General features: G+C 43.0%; 1 protein-coding gene across 2 annotated transcripts in view; it reads right to left on the bottom strand.

Annotated features, from left to right (window-relative positions):
* Window positions 1-12,683, bottom strand: part of ches1 (checkpoint suppressor 1) — an 84,259-nt gene that overhangs the window by 12,087 nt on the left and 59,489 nt on the right. For both annotated transcript variants that reach the window (XM_013908709.1, XM_005724853.2), the window contains exon 3: window positions 5,534-5,685. In XM_013908709.1, coding sequence (XP_013764163.1) covers window positions 5,534-5,685 — 152 coding nt within the window. The remainder of the gene's footprint in view (window positions 1-5,533; window positions 5,686-12,683) is intronic.

Here is a 12,683-nt window from a genome sequence, read left to right as displayed (position 1 = left end):
TTAAACTAATAGCTTTAAATATGCACCTCAGACTGCATTAAGTATAACATGGCTCTTTAATTACATCTAGTGGCAGCTAAAAGAAATGACAAAAACAAGGCAGAGAGGTTTTACTTCAAAGCGGAATAAACTTTCCACCTTCAAGTTATGATTGTGTTTCCAAACAGAAAAAAGAAATCACAGTTCAAAAATGATAAAATATCCTTCCTTTGTTTTCATCTTTCTTTTAGGTCTCCTGCTTAAAGAACAAACAGTTATTACTAAAGAGTGCTTCTAAACTCACTGGGGGAGAACTGCATCAGAAAGGAAACCGCATTTCACACAAGTTTTCTTAAGCTGTCTTCTTTATCACTAAACAATAAAGTTTCTCCTAAAAACTGCAAACATGTGATGTTGGGTGAGTTTCTGGGTTTTTTTTAATAGGAAGCCTCGAGTTGAGACACAGTTGATAGGATGTAGATAAGGATGAACGGTCTGTCAGAGTGCATAGTCATCTCCTTCTCCTTCCACTATCGCACACCATCAGAATTAGACAGCCTGGGCGCGCGCACACACGCACACACACACACACACACACACACACACACACACACACACACACACACACACACACACACACAGCACGTGGGGGCTGGCTGTTGTGGTGTGAGTTATTATAGCCATGAAAAGGCGAGAGGTGCGAGCGACAAACAGCAGAGGACAAAGGAGCGTCACCGCACTCCAGCTACACCCCCCCTCCACCCCACCCCACAACCCTTCTCAGCCACTTCCTCCTATCTATCTCTATCACTCCCCGTGTTCATCTCCCACTTCTGTGCTGTATAGAGCGGCTTGAGACAGTCCTTGACCTTAACATAATAGACATGCTGTGCAACCATTCACGGTCATTACACTTCATAACATAATATTCTTGAGCGTGAGAGCTGTTGAGAGAGATATTGTGTTATATTGATTGGACTTGAGTTCCAGGATACATATAAAGGACAAAGCTAATGCCAGACATTGAAAGACGTAACGTAGCACCTTTTTCAGAGTGAAACGGTAGCGCTACACTTCTGATAAAACACACGCACAAAAAATCTAAAGTAATGTTTAATAATTCATCTTTGTGATAGAAGATGAGGGTGAAACTGCAATCCAACTTAAAGGCACACGATCTGCATCTGCAAGTAGAGCTCGCTTTGTTTTAATGCGAAACGAGTGAGAAACACTGACAGATCCATCGCCATAACAACCACTGACTCTGTGCATATAGTGAAGAATGGCTTATTTAGTTCAAAGCCCTTGTTGATTCGTAACTTTACCCTGAGTTGCCTGTTTTTTCATGAAATTGGTATCCAAGGTCAAAAACACTAGAAAGATAAGGTGTCATCTTCCTCTCTGCAAAGTGAAGTCAATATGCTTTAAACCTGTAATAAAAGGTTGTAAAACTTGTTGTTCAGTGGACCAGCTTGGTGTCTCTGCTGGGCTTAATTTGGCCCCTGAGCCTTATTTTTGATTTACAGCGTGGAAAGCTTGTAATGTAAACGTTGCTTACGGGTATGTTACATGTTGTTCCACAGAACAAGATTGTGATGTCAAGGTGATAGTGCCATCTTTTATATACAGTCTTTTTAACAAGGAAAAACGTGCCATTTGTGACCATTTCTTTCTGTCTGCTTGTTCTTCTGCTGCTATGAACGGAAATATTAATAATTCTTGACCTCTGAACTCTTTCATTTCACACCAGTCTGTTTAAACACTAATAATAAATTCTTTCCAAAGTGCTTATATTGAGTAAAGCTTTAGTTTTTAGTCTTTATGAACTTTTTGATCCAGCAGGTCCAGAGTGGAGAGCATGCTGTGATTGTGCATTTACATTCAACTGCTGTCTAAAGCACACCAACAACTTGTCTATTATTATAACAAATATTCATGTTGTTGAATCAGAGGTCAGAACTGGAGGGAAACGTATAAATCTCATCATTTCCTCTCACCAGTAATAAGTGAATTCTTATTAACTTCATACTGAAAACTCGGAGAATCACAATAACCTGTTGAATTGTCTCATTTATTCTTCACAACACCGCGTCCACTGTTTTCTGGTGTCTTCTTGTGCTGCAGTACCCTGATTTATATCACTCAAATCTCTTTGAGTTTTTCCAGTAACTGTCAGAGAAAACAAAGCGCTCACAGGCATCAGCTTACATCGAAACTGGGATTAAGCAATGAAATAACTGGACATACACAGATACGGGGGGATGCTCTTCAGGTGCAGCGTCTCAGTGGACCTGCAGCTCGGCTCAAACCGAGAAACACACTCTCATCTCCTGCTGTGTGCCACGATGCAAATGAACAACTACCCCTCCACACTCCGACCTCTCCCTGCACCCCTCCGCCCTCCCGTGCATGTTCCAAATCCAGCCTCCAATTTGTTCCACTTCCACATACCTCATTGTTCAAAATGACACTTTTACATTTTACGGTGAACCAATTATTCTGTCTTACACAGTCCACTGGCTCTGCAAGCCAACCTACCCGGATCAACCGTGGAGCGGGTTGTAGGGCTGGCAGTGGCTGTGTAGTCGCAGAGAGACAAAAAATAGAAGGAGCGGATAAATGAAACAATAATAATGAAAAATATTTAAAAAATAAAGCAACTCATAGCAGCTCTCTCTGACGTATCAGTCGGGATGGGCAAAGGTGCTGGAAACTGAGAGGATGGAGGAAGGAGGTGAGGTCAGGAGAGAAGAGAGACGTGGAGGAAACGACACAGGTGGATGCCGCCGCACTGTGGAGGGATGTGTGTGTGTTTGGGGGGAGGCTGCGAGAAGTCGGAGAATAAAGTGAATGTAGACAAAGGGGAATTTAATTGAATGATAAAGTGATGGAGAGAGAGTGAAAAGAGTGGAGAGGGAGAGAGAGGGAATAAATCACAGCAGGGATAAATAAAGAAGATGGAGTACTGGGTGCCCCACTAGTTGTAATGCATGCCTGAGGATGAGCAGGAGGGTGTGTGGGATATTAAAAGAGGAGACAAGAGAGCGAGATGAGTGGAACAGAGGCACAGTAGGAGCAGAGGAAAGGCAAAACAAGGGGGGAGGAAAGAGTGAGGTGGAGGGGGGGAGAAAAAAGGCTTTTTACCTGTGATGTGCCTGAGGGGGGAGGGAGATAGGAGGAGGGACAGAAGTGTTGTTGCATCAAAAGAGCATGCAAAAAGATTTAAGGAAAGGATGGTGCAGGTCAGGTATACAACGCCTGGAGAGAGTGGGTGTGAAGAGTAACAGATGGAGGGAGAGGATGGAGAGAGTAAGCAAGCAGACGAGAGTGCAGGCTTTATGTTATATGTGGATGCTGGCACCGAAGTCCCCATTTCATTTGCTCTTTATTTGCTTCTCGGAGATCCACTTACATCAGATAAATACTACGAGAATGAACTTATCTCTCTCCGGATAATTTACCCAGAGAACTTTCTTTTTCATTCCACGAGTAAACAGCCATGGCTCCCTCCTTAGAAAACTGTGAAACAAAAGAGCGAACCCACCGAGTGGCACGCACATTCATAAAAAGCTCCCGTTTCCAGCCTTTCATTGCAGAGTATCCACGACTTTTTTAGAAAGAGTCAAACAAAGAGAGAGGTTGAGGTGCTGTGTGGAATTAGGAAACAGAAAAACTAATAAACAGCCGACACCAAAGACTTTAGAGATTGTTAATGTTTAAGTTCAAATAGTTTATTTGCTCATCTTTTGATTGTGGCCACTGTGTGAGGTGGTTTCCATTGTTTGTGCGGCTGAAAGCTGTGCTGACTTTTCCCAAGCAATTAGCCACGGGGACAAAGACTCAGACAGGGCACTAAACTAATCCTGTGACACAGCAAAATCGAATATTTCTAGTTGACTAAATGCATTTTATCCCTGAGTTTCATATTTTAGAGATGACTGATTTCTCCTCTGTGGTTAGTAGGGCAGGAAGTAGTACAGTAAAGCTGTTTGAGTTTAGGAAAAACAATAACAACGATTAGTGTGATTGCTACTCTAATCTCAATTATAACATAATTATTCAGAAACTTGACAAACTTAAACACTAGACGCACTTTTGATGTCTTCAGCTGCAATAAGGAGTCAATGAATTTGAGCTGGTAGGTGCAACACTTGATTACCATATTTTTCAGATTATAAGGCGCATTAAGTGAAACAAAACAGTCAGATAAGTCGACTCATTCTTCTTGCTTCCTCCACTTCCGTAACATTGATTCATTAATGTTGAATTCTCTGCAGCTGCTCTGTTCCCATGTTGTTGCAGTATATTAATGACTAACCTCGTATTGTGGATGGATTATCTCAGTTGTTCTCCTGACTGAAGTTTGGTCCGTTTACAGCATCCTGCCATGCGATTGCATTTGTCTCTAACCATCAGGAACCTTCACGTTAACTTTTATAAGTGGAAAAGTGTTAGTTCATCCTCCAGCTTCACTGTGTTTATGTTATGCTAACATAGCTGTGTCGCTAGCGATCACATAGCACATCATTATATACCAGCTAGCCCAACTTCAGTAACCCTACAAACGTCACTGCTGTTTAGTTTCCTGTCTTCATTTGGAAGTGGTAGCAGAGCTGTACGTTTAAATGTTTCCAGAAATCTCTCAGTCATGCTCAGAACATGCTATATCATGCGAGCTAACTTCCTGCTAACTTCTAACTCTGTTAAATGTAATAACTTCTGTTTTCATGGATGCCTGGATGTTAAACTTCATTGTTACACCTGGTAAAGCAGCAACGCTGATCATTTTGTTAAAGATGAAAGAATTTAGACCGTTTTTAACTCTCAGTGTTCGTTTGACTTTGGGACCTGAAGCAGACGGAGTTTAGGACCCAGATTACTCCGCGAGGCTCCTGACTACAGTAGCCGTAATGCTGTGCGGTGCGGCTTCGTAGCTACCAAAGTCGTGCTAAAAAAACATTTGTTTTACAGATTTTTGAGCGCCGTGTAGCACATAAAATCTGTTCGATATTTTAGCTCAAATATGAACATCAGCCGATATCAGTGTTGCTCCAACATTAGGCACATTAAACCTAAAATAAGTTCCGCTGTTATCCCGTTATATTAAGATCATTTGACTTATCATTTAAGCTGTTTTGTTTGGTATATTAAATATACTGTGCTTCACTACTTTAAGTAAAGGAACTCATATGTTATGGCGTAGACAATGTAAATAATATCACAGCAGCAAAGACTGGAACAGAAATAAAGACAGAATGAAGAGAGATGCTGAAAAAAGCAGAGTTAAACACTTTAAGCATGTGCGGGACTCTGGATGACATTTCTGGAACACCGCTGAATTTCATTCATACCTAAGAGACAATTCAACACGACAAGTACATGATACCTTTGAACAGGTGGCTGCCACAAATTCTCTTGAACGTGTTCATTTCTCTAAAGTCTCTTCAGAGAGGCACGCATGACGAGAGTCTGGCAGCATCCCCTCCCTGTCGACGGGTTTATCAATTAACCGGCCGAGATTCACTCAGTCAGTGGATAAGAGGGTCCGTCTTACCTGTGGTGAAATGTCTGCGGTAGGGTGGGTGGGGAGGTGGAGGGGGTGGTCAGGCTGGGCGAGTAGGGATGGTACGGCGTCTTCTTCAGAGCCTGGATCAGGTTGTGCCTGTACTCTGGATCTATGGACCACAAAGAGCCTTTGCCTATGCTCTGCAAGACAGCAAGAAAAAACGAAGAGGAGAAAGTTGTTATTGAAGAACAATGACTGCAGCCCAAAGCTCAACTTCAGCCTTTCACAGGATTCCTATTTACCAAACCACGTGCACACACAGCCATCCTGCATTCCCAAGGAAGATAAAACTCAGAGGAACGAGAAGTAAAACATCCTCAAAGCCACCTTGCTCCGCATTTTCCTGTCCGTCTTTATGGAAAAAGAAATCATGAAGCTTCTTTCTGATGAGGACGTAGGCAAACTCTTTAACTTTCTCCATTCCAGATGGTGCGTATTTTTAGATCAAAGCGGCTCCCCCCCCTCACCTAATGAAGCTGTCGGCCCCCCAACCTGAGTGAAGCCAGCCTATAGATTATAGAGAAGGGTGCCATGAAAATAGACTGTCTCTGTCTCTCAGAGCCTTCAGCATGCTTTCATCTGCCTTGTCATCTGAATTTGGAAAAACTGGGTGGGTGGGGGTAGAGACAGAGGCAGAGATTGGGGAGGAACGCACAAAACAAAAATTTAAGGTGTCGTCCTCAACTCAGTTTATAGTGCTCTGTGATATTAAAAAAAGGTACAGGCTATGGGTGGGAAGACGACGGGACTCCGGGCTTCTGATTTTCAGTCGATATGAAAGGAAATCAAGGATGCAGGCTTTATTTTAGAAGTGGGGGGAACCAATCAGTAAACACCTGGAGAAACAAGCACCAGACATAAAACAGGTTTAAGCCACTACTGCCAAATAGTTTTCCCTGTTAGTGATGGCACTTTGAGGAAATGTCTCTAAGAGGATAATGTATCAGAAACAAGCGTTGGAGCCGCTCTGCTGGACAAACTATGAGATGCTGCAGTTTCTACAACACCCCAGCATCTTTCCCCCGCCCCTTTTTAATGTCCACTCCTGACAATCTCCTAATTCTAGCCCATGAATCTATAAAGAGGGAAATATCACAGTTATGCAGGCGAATATTAATTAAGGATTGAATAATCACCATATTGCTACATTAGAGGGTCAACCTCTTATCTGTAGTGGTACACAAACCACTATGCAAATCACCCCGGTTTAGGGTATTGATAAAACCTCTAATTAATATATTCAACAAAGATTTGTCTGTCAAAGAAGATTTTACTAATATGTGAATATTTAAATCAGGAGGAAATGACAGGATGTCGGCTGGAGTTGGATATTTGGTTGTAGCACCCGATCAAATCTGCAGATAACACATGAAAGAAGCAGCTGCAAATAGTGGCTAATGCCTCTGCACTTAACTGGAAAAGTGTACAGAGCTCTCTTAAGTTTCAGTCTTTTTTCCCTCCTTTGTCAGAAGAAATTCGACGAGAAAGCTTTTCCTCTCAGGTTCCTGATCAGGCCTACATGTGAAACGTATGTATTTTTTACACTTCACATAATGAAAACATTTATTTGAAAAACAGGACGCAAAGGCGAGGGAGCGATGAACTAAATTTCCTGCGATGCTGTATGACCTGCTTTCCTACAGCTCTGCTGCGGTTAAACATGAGAGCAGCAGGTCACATATACACTAACCAAAAAACACCAATATATGATGTCTTGCAGCACAGGTTCTAAACTTCACAATCACGTCTGATATCCAACTTTATCCTTCAGGCTCCATCATCTCCACCGAGCGGTGACCGTGCAGAACCTCTTGTGTTTCTCTGCGTGGCTCTTCATCCTTAGATGTCCACAGAGTCAAAAACTGTGCTACGGGCTGCTGCAGCTCCCGACCTTGTAAGAATGCAAGAAGCTAATAGGATGTGTGCGCACTGTTGATTTGTGTCCCCCCGTCTGGATCTTTGCATTAGTATGTCAGTCGTGTTGAACACAGGCCATATGTGCCTTGTTCTGCTCTGTGTGTGTGTGTGAGAATGTGTGTATGACGAGTTCCCTGGGGAGTGTGATATTACCCAGCGTGGTGTGCTCCTGGGAGTGCTTCTATTACTGCCAGCAACGCCTCTCCTGGAGAGCATGATATTACACACACATACACTCGCTCCCACAGAGGTGACCCCCACTGGGCCAAATTTCCCCTTGCACCTCCAGCTCGCCCGCGTTTGTATATATACCTCTATGTATGTGTGTGAGTGTGTGTGTCTACTGTCTGCCAGCCGATTGAATCAATGCTCTCTCCAGAATCTCTGTCTGCTGGGGCTCCCGCCGCTGCCAACCAGCCAGCGAGCCAATCAAAATGCTTAATCTGTAGCCTATCTGTCGATAGGCCAATCACAGGGCGCATCTCACAGGAAGGGCCCGCCACCTGGGTTAGAACAGTCGCCTTGGCAACAAGCATCATAATCTTGGAAGCTGGAGAAGGTGAAAAGGACTTTTTTTGTTGTTTTTTAACAAATCTGCAAAGAAAGGGGGTTACATTTTGTGAATTTTCAGATCTGATACCACACAGATTAAAAAAATATTCCAATCTAGAAATTTCATGCGTTTCCTCTCTCCTACATTTTTTAAACACTCGAGTGCACGGCTGAAACAAGGGTGCGTCACCCGCTGTTTCCAAATTGTGCTGTCCTATCAGTTCATCCACAGGTGGAGGGTACAGAGGGGTCTGCATCCCCTTTCTGGTACTTTACTCATGACCTCCTGAATGCATCAGTGTGAAAACATGAAATAATACTCTAAAATTCACTGAAAGCTAAATTTAGATGTCAAATTTGAATGTTGTTTGTTATTAATTCCCACTCATGTACCACAGTGGTTATGTGTACGGCCTGCATTCTCTAACTCATTTAACGCTGCAAAAATAACCTTAAAACAGGATGTGTGACACGCTGTTCATTAGAATAAACCAAATCTACAGTTGTCACCCTCCTGCATTTCTTTCAGCTCCATTAACTTGTACTGAAAATTTGTGCTTCAGCAAAGCTGCCAAATTATTAGAGGGCGGCCACATTTCCTAATCCAGATGTATGGAGGCAGGAGGCGTGTGCACAAGCTGAACCATTAGGACTGAATTTACAACCAGCGTTCAAGTAGTTTGGTGTTTATTTTCAACAGAGTTTTACACAAACTGCAACCTGCCTGGGACGCATCAGGATGTGAGTAAAAGACAAAAAGGGGAAGAAGGGGGAGACAGAGTGCGAGAGGGATGACTGTGTGTTGCTAACATCTGTTTCCTGTGTTATATAAGCTGTGGGGGCTGGTCTCACTTCGAAATGGGAGATATTTTTAAAAAAAAGTTGCATACACTCCTCACTACATGACGAAACATCACACATATCCTGACATAACCTACACTACACTTTAGTGTTCCCCTCAGTTTAGATTCAATCTATGAGCTTTGTTCACATGAACGCTGAGCCTTCAGATCTCATCACTTTCAACAGGTTGTACTGTTACGCTGATTCTTCCACATCCACGGCGACACGTTCATTATACATTCACTTTGGCACCGTTTCACTGCTGTCCGTGCTGCTGTGCTTGAGAATGCTTAGGAAATAAAGTCAGCAATGCCGGTAATTTGCTGTCTGCAGTAAATTTGTTTTCATCTGGAAAATGGTCAAGTAATGGCAGCAGGGGCGTGTGCCACATTCCCCCCGATAGTGAAAATGCATTCCCAGAGTGTTCAAACTAAAATGGGGTCAGCAGTGTTTTTCCAAAGATGCCGTATGCTACACTTTACAATAAACAAACGATATCTGTGAGCTCATGATGTAATTCAGGATGTTATACTTCTCTGAAGGTGATGCTGCTGCTAATCAGACACAGCTTTGCATGATCCACAGTTCAAAACATCTTTTTTGGACTCATGAATAATGATCTGCTGCCTCAATCAAGCTGTTTTAGCTGCCTTTGAGCCCTTCCTTGTGATTGGCTGCCTCTTACAAACCAAAGGTTTGAACAGGAGGTGAGTTATCTGCTCTCAGCGACATCATCCAGAGTCACGAGCACAAAAACACTGTGTGTGATGTACGCTGACCTCGTGTTTGGAATCTTCTCATCAAGTACAGCAGCGCTTCCATTTTCCTGAAATGTCAATAAAGCTCATCTTATCTCATCTAAACAGCAGAAGGCAAAGAAAGGTATATAATAAGCCATTTTTAAAGTTTTCCCATAGAAACAACAGAAACAATACATTCATCCAACTAATACGTAACGTCTGAGTATATTTAAAGCGATCTCATGTTCCTCAGTGCCACAGCTGTACGTTAATCTCGCATTAACGTACAGCATCGGCTCATTTTCCAGTCAATCCCATAGACATCATCATCCTGCAGCTGTAAGAACCCACTGGCACTAAACTTCCGTCTTCATGCTCAGCTGAAAATAGTACCCAGCGACGTCCTCCCGTCTGACTAATGTTTGCTAAAACTAAAGTCTACAGCTGTTTACAGAACTTACCTAACAGTTTTAAAGGTTAAGCTCGTCATTAGAATGAAATGGGCTCTGGCGCTCAGTGTCACGGGTCTGAGGAGTCAGAAAGCAGCCAGGAGTTTTAGATTTGTGTCCAAACTGCAAACAAAACGTGTCCTGTGACTATTCCTCAGCACAGCTGTATATCCTCAACTATAATTACAGCTTTAAACAGTTTTATCATCATTAATAATGGCATCCATACACCACGGAGACCCATTTCAGCAGTTTGCAGTGGCTATTATGAGAAGAGACAGTAAATTTTGTTTCCAACTCAAACAGCGAAATGAGATTAAAAAAAGATGCATGACGCAGAGAGCACAGAGCTGCCACTCTGCGTGGAAGCATCAGTGTAAGAGGCTTTCTCGTCCACCGTGCAACATGACTTAACCTACACCACCAATCCAAAGTATCAGGCCTGCGCACAATTTCATGACGGACATCCTCAGATGCGGTAAATGCTTTAACCCCGGCTTTTTTAAACCCTGATTAACCCGCTGCGACACAAGGATCCATCTTTACTTACACAGAGATAATCAGGAGGATTAATAATATACCAGAGGACTAGTGCAGCACGGACCAGATACATGTCTGAACACTAATTCAGACACTGAGTAAAGCTGGAGATATGATGTCTGCAGCTCACGAGCACAAAGTTTAATGCAGAGTAAAGAGAGCTGAGGGGGGGGAAAGGAGTGGAAAAATACAAGAAGGTGAATATTCTTTTGAAAAAGGGTCCTCGAGACGGACAATTTCAGCACTCGTCAAAAGCCCTTTGGCAACAAAAGGACAAAGCGGCACAGTTGGGAATGAACATTACACGTTGGCCGGACAACGGGTAATTTTTTTTGTCAGGATGTAGAAAAACCGAGCGGTGTAATGCGCCGAAATGTCGTCTACAGGTGTTACGAATTCCCTTTTCCTCCACGGCCGACAAAGCTGTTCCCCACGTGCTTTCGATTGAGCGGAGTTCTGCTCTTCCCGTGCTGTCGTCATTCCTTCATTTCAGTTTTGGTTTTTCGTTGTTGGAATCGGTGATTTCGTTTGAGTTTCGTCAATAATACAACAAAGCAGACTCTAGAAGACCCGAATCTGTTGTTTCAAGGCTCTAAAAAGCTGCTACGGCCGATTTCACGAGTTCTCCCCCTCCAACTCAAAAACAGCGCACATATAAACTCTGACAGGACAAGAGACACAAACTGGACTGAGCCCAAGCGAAGCGATTCCCAGAGTGCTTGTGATATGCTGTCACTGAGCAATTAATTAGAGCGATATCACCGGGGTTTTGGTTCCTCCATGGCTTGTCACGGTACCTGTGGAAAACCTCTCCCAAACTTCCCAAGCAGCAGTCTTCCAGATGTTTACAGTGCGTCCCAAAGGCTGCACTGGAGAAGGGCAATGAGGTCACAAGGCTCATGACTTGTGAATCACAATGACAGAAGCAAACTTGTTACAGAACAATAACACATAGACAAAGGCAGAGGTGCGTTTAATGACCGCTGTCTTTTTTGGCTAAAGGCAGCAATTACATCGTGCCTTTTACGGTGGACTTTGAGTCATGTTTTCCTTGTTTTTAGCTCATTTTTTGGCCTCCACTGACTCCAGAGCAGAAATATCTGGTATATTAGCTGCTAAATGCGACACTAGCTGCAATTTGTTCCACTGGCTGTTATTGAGAAGGTAAAGAAAGCAAGGGGAGAAGTCGGAGAAGCCCTACCAAGCCCAACCTCACGATCCAAGATGGCAGCAGTAAAAGTAAACAGAAGTAAAATTGTAGCTCTTCTGCCCCGTACATCACTGCTGTGTATTTGTCACCCACACACAGAGCACAGACCAACTCTATCTGTCAATATTCTACAGAGGTATTTTTAAGAGAAAAGACAAACACTGCATCTCTATCTGCATTAGAGAGGGAAACAAAGCCTGTGTTTCACTGCTCTTCTGCCCACTATGACTGGAAACTTCTGATGCATAAAAGCAAAACATTCACCTGAAAGATGCTTTAAAAAACTTCAGTCAAGGAGCCGATCCTTGTGAATTTATCCTTTTTCAGTTACAAGTTGAATTTACGTGTTTTTTTCCTGCTTGCAGTTTTTGTTCCACATATGATCTTATATGCATACCTAAAGGATCCAGGAAAATCTACCTGTAAAAGAAAAGTCTGGAAAAATCAGTACAATATGTTTGGAAATTTGGGGGTTTTCAGCGTTTAGATCGGCCGATGGTATCCACATATCCTGCACCCTTCATTTCTTTATACCAGGGTCATTTTACACCGCGGGCCACGTACAGCCTGCGGTGCAGCAGTGAAACTCCCCTTTCTGTCAGTTTAAAGACGTTACATATGTAACTGTTTTTCTACATGTTCTCCCTCTCACCTCTGGGGCCGGGGGCATTGGGGATCAACAGGTTAACTGTTTATGGCTTAATTATTTTGTGTAGTGTGAATGGCCATGAGGGAGGTTTTTATCAGTAGGAAAAGCTGTAAAACTTACAGATAAAAATCCAAAACGTATGTTTGTGCTTGTTTGAGGTGAGCAGCAGATCAAACACATTCAGGCCTGTGAGACTCATTCAGACACTGAGCCATGGCTCTGTGCTACATGCACACAT

The sequence above is a fragment of the Pundamilia nyererei genome, unplaced genomic scaffold, assembly GCF_000239375.1.
Source record: "Pundamilia nyererei isolate P.nyererei 1_Seehausen unplaced genomic scaffold, PunNye1.0 scaffold00013, whole genome shotgun sequence".
Taxonomy (NCBI): domain Eukaryota; kingdom Metazoa; phylum Chordata; class Actinopteri; order Cichliformes; family Cichlidae; genus Pundamilia; species Pundamilia nyererei.
This window is presented reverse-complemented; position numbering and strand designations above follow the sequence as displayed.